The sequence below is a fragment of the Gambusia affinis genome, linkage group LG05 (genome assembly GCF_019740435.1).
Source record: "Gambusia affinis linkage group LG05, SWU_Gaff_1.0, whole genome shotgun sequence".
Lineage (NCBI taxonomy): Eukaryota > Metazoa > Chordata > Actinopteri > Cyprinodontiformes > Poeciliidae > Gambusia > Gambusia affinis.
The window spans coordinates 3,885,413-3,901,836 of record NC_057872.1 but is presented as its reverse complement, the minus strand read 5'-3'; the positions used below and the strand labels follow the sequence as shown (position 1 = coordinate 3,901,836).

General features: G+C 40.8%; 1 protein-coding gene across 4 annotated transcripts in view; it reads left to right on the top strand.

Moving 5' to 3' along the window:
* LOC122830714 (vacuolar protein sorting-associated protein 13B-like) overlaps nt 1–16,424 on the top strand; it is a 297,339-nt gene that overhangs the window by 231,166 nt on the left and 49,749 nt on the right. For all 4 annotated transcript variants that reach the window (XM_044116313.1, XM_044116310.1, XM_044116311.1 and 1 more), the window contains 5 exons: nt 1,777–1,973; nt 4,460–4,641; nt 6,363–6,583; nt 6,680–6,811; nt 12,004–12,165. In XM_044116313.1, the coding sequence (XP_043972248.1) occupies nt 1,777–1,973; nt 4,460–4,641; nt 6,363–6,583; nt 6,680–6,811; nt 12,004–12,165 (894 nt within the window). The remainder of the gene's footprint in view (nt 1–1,776; nt 1,974–4,459; nt 4,642–6,362; nt 6,584–6,679; nt 6,812–12,003; nt 12,166–16,424) is intronic.

The following is a 16,424-nucleotide window of genomic DNA, read 5'->3' as shown; positions in this document are numbered from 1 at the left end:
TGTTATGAAGCAGTAGAAGTCAGCTTTGGTCGCAGTTGGACTAGCCTAGTAAAAACCAGTCTCTTGCTCTCCGCTATACTTTGTACAGAAGGTCTGGACTCTCTGATATTTAGAAACAATTTCTTCCTGGAGTCTGGACTCTATTGAAGTGTCAATCAATTGAATCTGATTTTGCCCAATTGCTAATGTCTGGGAGTGATACTACAGAGACCCCTAAGGGACATGGAGGAAATTTTTTTTTTTTTTTGCGTTGCCTCGCAAGTCGCAGTGAAAACGTTTTTATACACTCTTAATTCTTTGGTGCACAAAACTAATTGAAAATTGTTTTATTCACTGCATGTTCATGTCTGTCTGTTTAAGGCTGAGATGGAACTGCACATGAAAGCAGCCCTTTATTAACCATTCAGACTCCCAACACAAGAGAGCCACAATTAAAACCGTCAGAATATTTATTACACCGTGATACTAACTCAGAAATAGTCCAAATAGTTTGGATGTATCTTTTCTTACGGAACGTTTCTGTTCATAGGTTTGTGGTGCATCTCTATCCTAAAGAAAAAGATATAAAACTTCAAATATTTCACAACGAGATATTAACATACATGGAAAAGCCTTACGAAAACCTTATAGCAGAAAGTTTAGTGGCCACCGTAAGAAAAGCTTTCAGTCTTCAATCGTGCCGCATGAACTGATCAGTACATTGTTGGAAGAGAATGCAAAAGCTTCGCAAGGAAATGCAAAGAAAAAAACAATCCTCCATGTCCCCTAGGGGGCTCCGTATGAGACCTGTATCTGTCAGCATATGTTTCCTAATTTGGATTTTAAGAAAGTTATCTGCTGCATATAAGATATTATCAGCTATATTGTCATTCTAAAAATCCTCACCTATTCCTGTTAAAGTCCAAAAAGTATCTTTGTTTGAGGTTTTGAAGTCCACTGTAGTTTTTATTAATCATTGTAAAGGGAATCACTTGTTCCTGATGAGTAACAATGGTCCCACCAAAAATAGTTATAGAAATCTGTTGGTTTGAAATGAGTAATTTGGTCCTAATTTCCCATAAATCATGATTGTTTAGACATTGATTAGACATAGCCAGAGTGCAGATGAAAATATCTGTGCAATTAACTGGTATAAAAGTATTTAGTTTAGTTCTCTGGCAATCTGACTATAAATAACAGACTTTAGGTAGGAAGAGTAACACTTTGAATGTGTGTTTGGTGTTAAACATTTAGATTTATCACTGAGTTCAGAACTGTGACGGTTGTTGAGAAACAAAAGAAAATCACAGTCTAGCATCTTTGTGTGCTCCAAAAACAAATACCTGAATCTCTAAGCTGTCTATTTTATTTATTTTTTTGTTTGGAAGGCAAAAGGGAACAGGAAGAACTATGATTGACCATCATGCTTAAGTGATTTTGTGTTCTGCTCACATAATGGATGTTGAAATCTAGTCCAAACCATTGGGTGAGCAACTCGTGATATGACAGAGCACTTTTCCAGACAGCAGCCGTTGTTTGGTACAGGGACACTCCTTTTCCACATTCTACTTAAGTTCCTTATTAAATTCGGAATTAGTTTTTTGTTTTTTGTTTTTATTTCATGAAAGGTAGTCCTGAGAAGAGTAAGACATTTAAAATAATATTTAATCACGCAACAACGTTAACCACAGACCAGATGCCAATCTCGACATGAACAGAAAACGAAGCCTCTAAATAAGATGCATATGTAGAAGTTACTTTTGGAAGTTGTGTAAGTGACTGTGTCACTTCTTTTAGGTACCGTGCAGTCTGGAGTACTGGGACGAGCTCCAGCAGGCCTTTGTGCCTTACAGGGAGTTCAGCCTGTCAGAAAGCTGTTCCTGCCAGCTGCAGCTGCCCAGCCTCAGCCTCACTGATCAGCAGAAGGAGCTGGTGGCCTCAGACCTCTGGAGGATCGTGCTCAACCACAACGGAGAAGGAGGAGATGAGCAGAGGTGAGGCAAACTTCTGTTTTACCAGAAAAGTTGACACCTGCTGGAAAACAGGTTCAGGGAACCGAAACGGGCTCCAAAGCTCATTGGTTGGAACACAGCATTTCCTTTAATAATCAAATCAGGACCTCCTTGCTTTCTTACTTCAGAACAATGGTGTCAAACATTGTCAATCTTAAAGTTTCACTAACATTTACAAATAATGTTTTTTTTTCCATACGTTAAAACTGTCACCATGTCGTAACAGTATAACATTAGACAGATCATTTGTGAAAAGATCGCCCTCCTCTACTTCCTCCCAGTGCTTATATTCTGTTCTGCAAAAATGCATCGCTCCTGGTCAAAAACAACCAATCAGAGCCAGGAGGAGTGTGTCAGGAGTGTGTATGCTGCTAAATGTACAGCATACAGGAAAAGCAACTTACTGTTCCAGGAATGCTGTCATCGGTCGCTATGCGGACTGGCTGTAGCATTCATGTTGGACTTTGTTGAAAGGGAGCAGCTGCAGCGTAGCACAGAAAAATGTGCTACCAGAGTGATTGACAGCGCTAAGCCCCTCCTCCTGGCTCTGAGTGGTCATTTCTGACTGAGTGGAGGATTTCTGCATTTTATAATGGGAGAAGGCAGAGAACCTCAATTTTTTCACATATCTATATTATACTATGACGTTTATGATCATTTTAACAAATATGTAAAAACATATTTTTTTTTTTCATGAAAATTATGTACTGCTTAATAGTTTTGTAATATTGTGAGATTTCATGGCTCCAGATCTTGTTACAGCCCTGGTAGAAGCAGGAAGAGATGAGGCTAGAAAAAAGCTGCATTAGAGCACAAACATATTTACTTTATGCACCTTGAGCTGATTTCAAATACATACACCAACCTTATTGGATCAGGTACGTGTGTGGATCTGCAGTCTCCGTTCCCATCGGGTGTGAGGAAAAACAGAGGCAGAGTGCTCCCAGACTGCAGAGCACAAAGATCTAAAATGTGTCCCTCGCCCCACATCTGGTGTGCAGGAGCAGGGAGCGGGCTTGGAAGGCGTTCAGTTAGGCCTAATGAGATTTCCCAGCACACCAACTGCCTGTCAGGGCCCATCCGGATTCCTTCCTGCTTACCTTGAGTGTATCTAATCGAGGGGAAGCTCAGGGGAAGCACGAGTCAAACCCCCTTCAGGTTGGCCCGTGAGCCGTTAGGCCGTTCTTAGCCCAGTTTGGGCCGGGTCTGACCAAACTCTAACACTTCACAGAGCATGCTCTGACTTCAGTCTTCTCGCTGCCGCTGGTTTCTCTACTCGCCTCCCTTCGCCTTCTGTTACCTCTCTGGGGTTTAGACAATTTTCTGAAATATGCTGGTCTGCCATTTTCTCCTTAGTTTTTTTTTTTTTTTTTTATCTTACTTCATTCTTTTTTTATTTCTTTTTCCATTTTTGCTTCCTTTTGGGACTTAGAGAAACTTTTTGTGGAAAAAAATAAGCACCAAGCCCCACATTCTGTGGAATTTAGACAACTTCAGAAAAGAACAAAAAGTATCTAAAAGAAGAATCAGAACTCTCTTAAGGACCATATAGTAAAACAAACATCTGTATTTAATTACAATCATACCCCAAACACTACATTTCCTTTATGTTTAAATTGTTTGTCTTTTTTGATCAAAACTGATTCCACTTTCCTTACTCTCTCATTTCATCTGCCATACTTCAGTTTCCACTAGAAAAATAACTTGGCTGGCCCGCCAACTGGAAGTAATGAAAATTGTCAACATATGATGGTTATCTTTTTAAGGAGCGCTCCGTCGGACCCACATTTTTCACTTCTTGAGAGTTTTCCTCTCAAAGTGGATCATGGTAGCAGCAAATTATAGAGCAAATGGTCATTCGTTTCAATTACTTCCAGTTCAACATCATCAACCATGACGTGCAATTAATGTTCACCGAGGGCTTTTCCTGGAAACTGTGGCTGTAATAACTTACCTAACAGCCCTGGACAGTGAGGAGGCCCTTTCTACGTTATTGTCTCCTTCATTCCAGGTTTCCTGAAAAGTCCTGGTGTTTATCTCAGAATGGATTTATGTCACTGTTTCACACAATTTTTTGAAAAATGAGATGAATGTTATTTTTTTCATCTTCTTTTATTGGATGAACCAGTGTGTGTATATATATATATATAAACAGTTTCAGTATAAAGTCTTACCAAGTATTTTTGGTCTAGTTTCTAGTGCAAACATCTTAGTACAATCAAAATAATATAAAATATTAACTTAAAAGTAACTTTTCAGCAAAATATAGGATCTTTAATAATTCCTTAAAATTGATTCCACTGCTGCTAAGAAAATGTTTGGTTATAAAGGAAAGAATCTGCAAGTTGAACTGGTCCTTCTTTTATCAATACTATGGAGTTAGTTACTTTATTCACAATGTTCATGTTGATTGTTAGCGTCGTCATCGTTGTGATGAGCTGTTCTATTGAAACATTTCTCTCCTCCAGTTCAGACAGTGAGTGTGGCTCCCAGCTCCCGTGTGATCAGCTGGTGTCCCCCATTGCGTTGGCGGCCTGCACCCGTGTGGACTCCTGTTTCGCTCCCTGGTTCGTCCCGTCGTTGGGCGTGTCCCTGCAGCTCGCGCAGCTGGAAGTTCACCTCTGCCACCACCTGGAGCAGCTGGGAACAGGTAGGCTGCAGCAAACCGCACTGCATCACAAGGTCTCTGAAAATGAACCCTAAGTTTACAAACCTGCGGAAAGAGTTACTTTCACAACATGTTGGTCATTTAGACTTTATTATCGGAATTAAAGTTTGAAACAATCTGGAGCAGGGGAGTGCTTTCTTGAAGTATTGATGCCTGCTGAGCTTTTTTACATGTTGTCATCTTCCATTCAGAAACATTAAACTGTCATGGTGTCAGCCGCATGCTTTGCAGATATTTTCTTTCTTATCTGGAAAACAAAGCTGTTAGGAAAATGGATGGAGAAAAAGTTTATTCCAAGGATCCTGGTACACTTGATATCGGGCCTGAAGTAGAGACAGTAACGCTGAACATTTTGTGATTTAAATAAAAGTCAAAGTCCAGGGCGTGCTGTGGTGGCGTAGCGGATAGTGCCACCCACATTTGGAGGCCTTCAGTCCTCGACGTGGCCGTCACGGGTTCGATTCCCGGACCCGACGACATTTGCTGCATGTCTTTCCCCCTCTCACTCCCCGTTTCCTGTCAGCCCACTGTTGTATAAGGGACACTAGAGCCCACAAAAGAGCCCCTGGAGGGGAAAAAAAAAAAAGTCAAAGTCCATTTTTAATGCAAATAAGTATCGGTGGATAGACTTGAAAACTGATGTGTATGGACGTCCTCCATACACTCTGAATGAGCTGGGGCTTTTTTGCAGAGAAAATGGGGAGAAATATTCAACCTCTGTATTTTCAAAGCTGGAAGAGATTACAGCTGTGATTTTAGTGAAGGGCACTTCTTCAAAGTGTTCACCCAGGAAAGAAATTTACATGACATACACAGTACCAAACTTACTTTACAATAAGTTTTGTAAAACATAGTATATTTATATTTATTTGTTAAGGTGTCTCCAGCTTGTGCTGTTCTGTCACATAAAATTTCAATTACATTTGTGGTTGGAACGTGACAAATTATTGAAAGAAGCTCAAAGGATATGAATACTTTAGGCAGGGACTGTACATTGAAGCTTTCTGATTGGCTGTCTAGATCAGGGCTCTACAACCTAAAGAGGCATTTTGTTCTCATGACAGCCAAATAAACCTCGTCTACAGCCGCTCATGTCGCATTAAATATTTTGTTTTTAAACAGAATCTTATTTCTATTTTTAAGATTTTAAACAAAGATAAATATCAGACAGCATGGATAATAAATGGAACATTGACCAACATTCAACATGTATCGATGATCTTGATGATAGCCCTGGTCATAATGTAATCTTTGTCACTGCTTTCTCTTTTTTTGGCTTCTTATTCCTGTGTTTTAATGATGTAAAGCACTTTGAGCTGCCTTGTTACTGAAGTGTGATAATCAAATCAAATAAAGTTGATTGATTGACATATGTGGGTTTTTTTTTTGATCACATAGATTCCAACCTGATAACAAGGAAAGCAAATCTAAAAACATTACTGGTATTTTAGTACGATTCCTTTAGGTTGCAGAGAATAAATCCAAATCTATTGCACATGTGGAGAACAGACATTAAGTTGACCCAGACCCTTTCTGTTCCCCCAGATTACAACCTTTGAAGTGTGAGTCTCGATGGGTAGTCAGTCCAGTTCAGTCGCATTTTTATTTATTGGGTGACATGTAAATTATTTTCATTCATTTGTGAACTATTGACATATTTGTGTTTGATCATCTTTAATTAGAAATGTTTTTTCTTCATCCAGTTCCAGCAAGGAAACTTCATCCCTTCCTGCCAGACAGGAAGTTACCTCAAGAGCAGGAGTTCATGGTGATTGGTTCTCGGGGGCCCCAGGTGTTCATGCGCCAGTGGAGCAACGGACCTCGTCACTGTCAGGAGATGAGCTTTTCCACTCGGCTGGACTGCAGACTGCTGGAGTATCGAAACCTAACCCACCTGCAGCTGCTCCAGTCCTGTGCACTGCAGGTCGGCTTACCAAAACTCAGTTTGCATGTTTTAATTATTCTGCTAAAAATGAAGATAAACCTATTTGAAACACAATTTGATGTGTCCTTTTTTTAGGGACAGGCCACTGCCATCAGCTGCCCCCAGAACAGCTCTTTAGCTGTCAATGTGTTTGTGGATCCCATGTTCCTCAATATTAGCCAGTATGCCATCCACACTGTGGACACTGCACTGCTCAGCTGGCAACAGGTACGCTTCACAAAACATCTCTGCATGGTGGAAATGATCTGTCAGTAAAGCCAAATGACCTGCTTGGCATTCATTTTCAAAATGTTTCTAGATTTAGGTAAAAAAAAAAAAAAAAGGAAAAAAAAAATTTTTTTTCAGGTACAGTGTTTGCTTCACACAATCATACTTCATAAAATTATCATATTTTTGATTTATATATATAATTTTTTTTTTCCACTGGTGAGCTGCACAGTAGCACTATTGCCTTCCAGCAAGAAGGTCCTGGTTCTGATCACTGCCTTGAGTCTTTCTGCAAGAAGTTTTCCACATTTTTTATTTTTTATTTTCCCCCACCAGGGGGTCTTTTTGTGGGCTCTACTGTCCCTTATACCACAGTAGGCTGACAGGAAAGGGGGAAGGAGAGGAGGGAAGACATGCTGCAAATGTCGTCGGGTCCGGGAATCGAACCCGCGACGGCCACGTCGAGGACTGAAGGCCTCCAAGTGTGGGGCGCACTACCCTCTACGCCACCGGAGCACGCCCCCACATTTTCTTTATGTATTTTATTTTAGCTACTTCACCAGGGAAGTTGATTGAGAACAAATTTTAATTTTCAACAGCGTCCAGTTCAGAAAACATCAAAACATCGTCCAACAGAATGTCATATCAGAAAAGAGAAGGATACAATAAAATGGAGAAAAAAGTAAAATACAACCGTCTATACTGACCAAATGTACTATCACAAGTCAACAGTTTTGAAAACAGGTACATTAATCATGCATTGCGGTTTTTACTGAGTTGATGAAGTTGGATATGTTCTTGTATATGTTTAGGTCCTGCCCAGTTTCCTACCACAGTCCAAAAACCATGACTGCTAGGTTAGATGGTCTCTCTAAAGTTGTTCTTGTGTTCATGGTAGTTTGACTCGTGTGTCTCTGAGATGGACTGGCGACCTGCCCAGCGTGAACCCCGCCTTTATTTATTTTATCTGCACAATTAAAAGTGTTTAAAACGGGGTGAAGTACAGTTGATACAGTCATACGTCTTACAGATTCCCACTAACATTTATTCTGTAGGAAAATGTTCCAGACATACAACCTGCTGAGTTTCACTCTGTTCATCATCTTTTCAAAAATCTGCCATGAATTTGTTCTCTATGTCAGCTCACCAGAAGCCCCCAGATTTCTCTCGTTGTCAGGAGCTCATACATCACACCTTCACTGCTGTGGTTCACAGAAATACCAACACCTCCTGTTCTCATCTCCCAATCTGAACTGCTCTCATAATTTAGGCAATTTCTGCATTTAAAAAGCTTGGAGAAATGTAATGCTCATCTCATTTGCTTTATCCACCATGTTAGTTTTGAAACTTGGATATGTCAAAGGGAGCAAAAAACTGGTGTACCCAGTGTAAGCAGTGCGCACCAGATAGGGGCTCTGAAAGAGAAACATTTGTTGCATTTATTGAAACATTTCAGAAATTAAAAAGCATAAATCTTTTCATTTTCAATCAATATAATAGCTTATAATTCTAGAAAACAATTAATTACCAAAAGTAAAATAGTAATTTTTTTGACTTAGCTTGCCATTGTTGCATAAGGATCTTTGCCTAAAGTGATTAAATAATCATTGATTTGTTTTATTCTTGTTCAAAGTTAATTCTCAACCTTTATCCCTTTTCGATTCAGGTGGTGGAATCCCTCAGCAAGCCAGGGGAAAGTTTGCTTTATGCCTATTTTGTCATAAACAACTCCCCATGGAGTTGTTTATGACAACTATTAAGAGAGAGCATTAGAAATCACTCAAAAATGTGTGCACAATCAGAGAATAGGGTAAAAGCCTGCCTTTTGTCCCAGATGAAATATGAGTTAATTTGACAAACAGAGCAGATTCCATGAGACTGGTTCAGGTTGTATGCCAGCGGCAATAAAGTTTTCAGAGGGGAATTGCCTTTCTGTTTGGTGTAAATTGTGACTAAGAGGATACCAGTGTTTGGTCCTCATCATTTCCCAGATCTCAGCTCTCAGCGCTGCTTCTGGTAGCCAGGATACTTGTGTGTGAAGTGATGCCCACAAAAACATGGTAAAACTTGAGTGGTGACACCTGCCAAGACTTCATCTGGGCCTGGTTCCCCACCCAGATGTTTGTTCTCTGTACACACTTCCACCAACACACACACACACACACTCACTCACGCACAGACAGGCTTTAGATCCCGTATCATGGCTCTGCTTTGCGTAGCTGTGCTGACTCATATACTGGCCTCTGGAGACTCGAGGTTCTCTCATGATTTTACATGCATGTAGAAACTCAGTGCCAGGTGAAGGAAAGAAGAGAAAAAAAAAGGCAAAAGCTCATGTTTTTCTAAAAACAGCTGTGATCTTTTTACCTGGAAAATAAAATTAAACAAGCTGTATAAAACTACACCATGAAATGATTGCTCTGGCTCGTGGTTTATTACTTTGGTTTTCACTCAGGGACATCACTGAAGCCCGTCTGGCTGTTTACCGTCAGGTTTGATCCGTGGCGTCATCACAGCACAAGTCATTGTTCCCTATTTATGCCAGTTATTTAAGTCATAAATAAAACTTAAGGCTGTTGCTAATGATAACATAAAAGGCCATTTGAGGCTCATTTTGAGCGTGTGGCGCATTTTAAAGCTTACTGGTTTTGTTGAAACAAAGGCTAGCCTCCAGCGCTGACACAGTCCCCACCAATCTCTGATACATAAGCTGCAGCTGTAAATAAGATGAAGCCAGTTTTATTCTTTCTGACCGTCTGGAATAGAAAATAAGCTGAATTACTATATACTGTATTGGCCAATCTATTTTTAAGCGGAAATTAGTAAAATGTTTAATTTCATGAGAGTTTTTGCTTATTCTGTTGTTGCTGTGACATCTTGTTTGGGTGCAGCTCAGCAGAAACAATGGTAATTGTTTCTTTTAAATAAATGGACCATTTACTTATTCAGTAATAGTCAAACATGATAACAGTTTTTGTCTTACATACTTAAGATACTTTTTTTTGTGGGGGGGGGATAATTCTCCTGTTTCTTTGGGTCAAGGCTAACAGGCAGGCTGGTCGAGGAGCGACTGGCGAGGCCAGCACTGAAACAAAGCAGATTCCTCAATTAAAATCTGGCTGCAACCTTACAACCCAGGCATGGTCGTAACAGACCCACTACAAACAGAAGAGATGGCTCTCTTCCAGAGGGATTGCAACAAATAGCCATAAAACCCAGATTTTTATGATCCGAACACGCGATCACTTCGCAATGTTCCATATGTCCGCGATGCACGGCTCTTGGTTCTCAAATAAAATCGGTTTCCATAATTTTGCACGAGCCAAATTCTTGTTGTCAACATCGATTTACGATTCACACCATCACATCACATCACAGCACAAGGCTGACCTGTTCCAGTGATGTAGCCTTTGAGTTCTCACTCAGATGGAGGACAGAACGATTAGGTTCAGAGGTTTTGCAAAAAGGTACAGATTTTTCCTTTTTTATTATTTTATTTTTTGTTTTTTTGCTTCATGTCCTCAGACTCAGTGGCCTCGTGCGCATTTCCTCCCCCAATCCCATAGGCCCCATGCCTCCATTTTCAACTGTTCCTCCAGAGTGCCGGCCTCAGTCTTTGCTCCCTCCAGTTCCTAACTCAAGGAAAGTGGCTTTGGTGGACAGCCACACAATAGCCCAGCAGTGTTTCAACAATGTGCTTTTCTCACAGAACAGTCACAGGCTGTTCCATATGCAACCGAGACAGCAGAAATTTTCCCTCTTGATAATTTTATTGCTTTATTTTATTTTTCTCTGTTCTTCCCATGCTTCATTAATTCTGTTTTTCTTTGCAACTGGACAGGAAAGAACACAGAGCTTGAGTTTCTGGCCCTAGCAGAGTTATGTCCCACTTGGCCATTTTTTGACGAGCGTATAGTCGTCGGTAGATCGGAATTGGGTTCGGCTTCTCATTTACGGTATTTCCGTATCATCCACAGCGTCGATTTTTTGTTGGTTTTATTTACATGCATCTTGTAAGGTGACCATTGTTTGCAATCAGTTTTCCAGACATTTTACTGAGCCTTTCCATTTTTATAAGGGCCATACAGCTAAGAGTTGGAGTCTGGATGGATTAGAGTAATGAGTAGTAGGACAGTGTCTGAAGAAGAAGCTGTCATCTTGTGCTCTTTTACAAGATTTATGAGACAAGTGTTTAGGTTTCTTCGTATTAGTGTTTATCCCCTTTAAGCTCCTACATACTTAAAGAGTGAGTATGATTATAAAAAGAAGCTTTCTGATAAGTGTATCACATTAGCTTGTGAATCAGGGCAGAAAGACGATACGGTCTCAGAGTGGGCTTAGCAATGGCATCTTAAGATGGCAGCAGGAAGTTTGTAAATCTCAGTGTCACATTCAAACGTAGGCACAGATAGTGTTTCCACAATAAAACTGGAAATGCCTTTAAACCCGCTGCTGCAGCTGTCCCTTCTATATTTTACTCTCTGACTCTCAAGCGCACGCACACATCTATCATCACTTGTTCTTTAAGTGGTGTAAACTTTCCCATCCGTTTTCAATCCAATCAACCACCCCAGGATCCTGAACGTGCTTGGCAGTCAGACTCTGAGATTTTACTGCCAGCTTCTCTTAACCATCTCTGCTTTTCTCTTCAGAAACGAGCTAGCCATATTACCGTGTTCTTTGTTAGCATATTTGGGTAATTATCGAGAAGCCGTGTGAGCTACGTTGGTGTGTCGGGAGCGGAGCGGAGCGGAGCGAGAGGGACCCTCATCAGGTCTTGAGTAGGAGCTCAGATAACAGCTTCAATCTAAGTCATATGGGGCGCCGTTGTTTGGTGTTATTTAATCCAGGAAAGTTGACACACACTGTTCTCTTCTTGTTGCATCTGTGTTTTAATAGCAAGACAGGGAGTTCTCCTTTTTGCATGCAAGTTCACAAATGAGTAGTTGCCTGTTTAAGGCTTTCTGTGAGAGAGTTTCTTTTATCGAACGCATTTTAGCAGTGGATGTTATAATACCAACAACGTAAATGGGGGGGCAGGCGGGATTAATATTTTACACAAATCATTTTTCATGTAGGCTTGTGACAAAATGTGAACACATGAAAGGGCACCTGGATGATGTTTTACCGCCTACATTCTTTATCCATTGCAATTCTTACTCCAGTCTCTCGTATCTTTTTTTTCCCCTCAGAATGGGAACCAAGACGCAGAGGAGCTGCTGTACAGTCACTATGTGATCTGCAATGACACAAATGAGACGCTGCGCTTTGGTCAGGTGGACACGGATGAGAACGTACTGCTGGCCAGCCTCCACAGCCACCAGTACAGCTGGAGGTCCCACAAGTCTCCTCAGGTAGTGCACACATTTCCAAAACAACTCCAGTCTAGAGGATGGGAGATTTCTGATGGCTCACATCAGAGTGGTTTTGATTAGTTTGTTGGGGTTTTTTGGGGGGGGGTTTAGCAAAAGAATCAGAGTTGGTCTAGAATGCAATTGAAATTCAGATTCTAAATTTTAAACATAGGTTTTGATTTGATCCAACATCTGAAGGTTTTTTAATTTTGAAATCACATCAAATTGTTTCCTTGGTTACCTGAAACAATTCAGAAATCCCGTATGGATGCAGTGTGAATGTGTAACAGGATTTACAAGACACAAAAAACAAGAAGACAGTAGAAGATTTCCAAAAGAGTGACTACATAGTATAAAAAAGGTCGTGCCACATTCATTTGGATGTACTTGTTGGATATACTTCTATTGCATGTGTTGAATGGCACACAGGAATTTGTTTGCCTGGAGCAGGGCATTAAAATGTTGTCCTGGGAGGTTCAAACACACACACATGCACACGCACACACACACACACACACACCTTCATCAATGCGCTGCAGCTATCAGAGTGTTCCTGTCAGCGTTCTCAGACAGTTCCCTGACAGCATTGTTAAAGAAGATTGATTATATTTAACCCTATGTGGTTTTGAGGTTGAGTGGAGGGTGGGCTGGTGATCTGTGGCATGTGTGTGCAGTGTGTGTGTATGTGGTACGCACATGTTCCAGGACCCCCATGTGTTCCACAATGAGTGTGAGAAAGTCAAGCTTGAGAAAAGACATGGCCATAATTGCTCACAGTAAGTCAGTAAGTCAAGTTGTATTAATCATCGACCATGGTTAATCTGTGCTCTTACCTCACTCTCACTCACACACTCTGTGAGTGGCAATCTGGCGTATCGGCACAGCGAAATACCACAACTCATTTTTAGCAGCGAGGCAAAAATGACCTCTGCGTTTCCAGGGATGTTTTGGATGAAAGATTGTCCGAGTGAGCCAAATGTCATCATGGATGAAGAATGCGATTCCAGGCTCGTTCTGTCATGTGTTATTCCATCATGTGTTTGTGCAATATAAAAAAGTGTGTTCTTAAGATGGACATGATTTGAGAAACTAGATAAAATACGAAGCGCCGACGTTGCCAAAACAGCTTAGCTAACTTTAAGCGCGGTGATAAAAACCTAGCCAATGTGTCCGCCTCAGCAAATTGTAGCAAACATTCCTAATTACATTTTAGGGTTATAAAAATAGCGACACTGATAAGGGCGCGGATTTTATTTCTTTAATGGCTACATGCTCCTGCAAAGTGTTGTTGGAGCCCATAAAAATCCACTTTCAGGTGGAATTTTAAATGCTTGGGCTGTTAGCTTTAGTCCCTCGATGCTAAGGAGTATCAGAAACAAATCTGACCCCTCTGCAGCGCGATTTCTCTATTTTTCACATCCTCCCTTATAGGTTTCTCTCTTTCTACATGCTTGATGTGTACTTTAGTACATTGTCTTTATATCCTCTGACCTCTACACTGTTTACATATCTCTATATTTTCCAATATTCCTTGACTTTTTTGTTGCTTATCTGTGTTATATGTTGCTTACGTACAACTCAGGAGCCATTGGTTGGCTGGTATTTGGTCTAATGCACTTAGTTTCAATTAGCCATCCTCAATGTGATTTCAGGATCCACAGCCACGTTGCTTATTGTAGAAATGATTCTGATTTTATCAAAGCGGTCCTCTGTTTCTTCTGTCCATTTGTCCAGCCAGCAGACCTGTGTCACCATTTTCAGGTTGTCAGCGTTCCATTGAAACTGCAGCCAAGTCATGTTCCCATCTACGTTTTCTCATACTTTTATTCCCTCCTCATCTTCCCATTATTGTTACCCTTCCAAGCCCATCAGTAAACGCTTCACTTCTTGAGACTTACGGTGGAGTGACCTCAGTCACAGTCTCCTGGGTTGGTTGTAGCCCTGCACCGTAGCAACCTGCCAGCTTCAGGTCAAAACTCATTTCAGACCTGACACCCTAAAACGCAGGTCAACACATAGCTGTAGAATGATGTTGGCTTAGCCTGGTTCTCTCTAGTTTATGGGCTCAGTAAGATCAGTAGACCTAAGCTTTCTCTTAGGTCCACACCAGCTTTGAGCATTTTTTTGTCCCTTCAAGCTTAACTCTGCTAAGTTACAACACACAGCTTTCTTGTGTTGTTCTTGTCTCTTTCTGATTCCTGAAACAAAGCCATGTGTTCTGGTGTTTTATGGTCATCCTGGCAGATCTCGTTGGCCCTTGCCTTTTTCTTTTTAGTCCTTTTCTCCTGCCATCTATTAGACTTTTTCTTCAGAAGGAAAACATGTTTTCAGTTACATTAACCTGAAGAAAAAAAAAAAATCTTTACTTCCAAGATTGTAGATGTGACAATCCCTTCAGATCTTCTTCCAAAAACACCCTCACACAGTTTTTGAAAATTAAGTCACTTTTAGTTTCATGTCGTTGCCTTTTAACTAATTATCTAGCATTCACAGGGTACTGCTGGCTAGTCTTTCACACCTTCTTGGCTGTTTTGTACACACGCTTTTTTTAATGGTCCCATCTGATATCAATTTGCACCTTCCAGGAGAATGGGGGGTTTTTTTTGGTTTGTTTTTCCTCAGCAACCAGTGAATTGAAGTATTTCTACAATTTTCTCATAATCTCCGGCAATGTAATTCATAATTAAGATGTATCTACCAGTAGGGGGTTGTTCATTCAATTTGGTATGCATTGACACCAGCTCTGTTCAGTATCCTTTAATCGAACTATTCTATTTGTTGGGGAGGTGTGAACGCCTAACTGAAGACCTTGGTCTCTGGTACGGTTCAAATTCATAAGCAAACTGGAAACCTCTCCAAAAGCAGGAAGCAGATTATAGAACAGAGCATTCTGGGTGGACTGAACTAAAACAAACATGCAGTATAGCAGTAGCGGGAGAAATGGCTTTTGGTCTTTTGCCAAAGAGAATCCTACCATCCCTAAAATCTGACACCACTCTGCTTTTGTTCACAGTTTGTGAAGAAGGAAGGGGCACACGCGTTTTTTTGATTTTTGTCATTTCCTTCAGTGGCCCTTGATGCAGCACCACCACATCAAGGGGGGGGGGACAGGTTTTTCAATTAGTTTGGATCGTTTGACACAGAGCAGTGTGAAAGCGAACCACACCAGATGAAAGTGGAACAAATGTTGCAATTCTGGTCCCAAATCGAACCAAATCTACCGGACTATCAGATGTGAAAACACCTTCAGGTTTTATCAGGCGTCAAAATAGTACCAAAATAACCTAAAAACATCCCTCCATCCATCAACCAAGCAATCCAACCACATTCCTACTTACTCCGATTCTTTCTTATCCTACATTGAAAGCCTATGGAAACCCAGACAACTCTCTCCCAAATGACCCTGCTCAAAGCATTTTAGGGTATTCCACAGCGTTCCCTGGCCAGAAGGAATAATCCCTTTAGCAGGTTCTCGGTCTGCCTCTCGCTCTTCTCCCAGTTGGAAACACCCTGAAAACCTCCAAAGGGTGGCGCCGGAAAGACGTCCTGATCGGACGGGCAAACCGTTTCACTATTTCCATTCATTTCCGTCAGTGAATGGAAATAGCGTGTATAAAGTTGTCTTTAATACTACTCACTTGGTATAACACAAAGTATGGTACGTAACATCTCCACATACCTGGTGTTGTACCTCGTTACTCCACTTCAGGGAACAGCAGTAACGTGCTTTTATAATGTAACATACAATTCAAAGAGATTTATACAAAAAAGTTTCTTATAAATATTAAAAATGGTTAGCTGTAAAGAAAAATAAACTGAAATTCAACGATTTAAGTAGATGGATGAATGTTGTTTGTTTACAAAATGTAAATGGGAAGGGAGTAAACGGCAAGGTGTGAGTACAAATTGGCAAGACGATGATTTGACCCGGAGTTTTTCAGTCACTAATTCTGGTTTATTTCTTTTCCTTCCTCTCAGGAAAACATGGGCCTGTTTTCCATCCTCACAACTTCAGAGTATGTTTTAATGCCCTGGCTTTCCCTAAAGTTTAAATATTGGTACTTTCTAATATTTACCCTGTTCTCCCACTTGGCCATCAGACGGGGGCAGGTCAAATGGGAGAACAGGGTAAACATTAGAAACAGAACGGTCCCTTCGTGATGTCCAAAGTTTATATTTTCCATAAAGTCTGGGTCCGCATGACTGGGCAGACCATCAGTATGATCTTGTCATGGATCTGGAATGATGCAAGCGTCCCA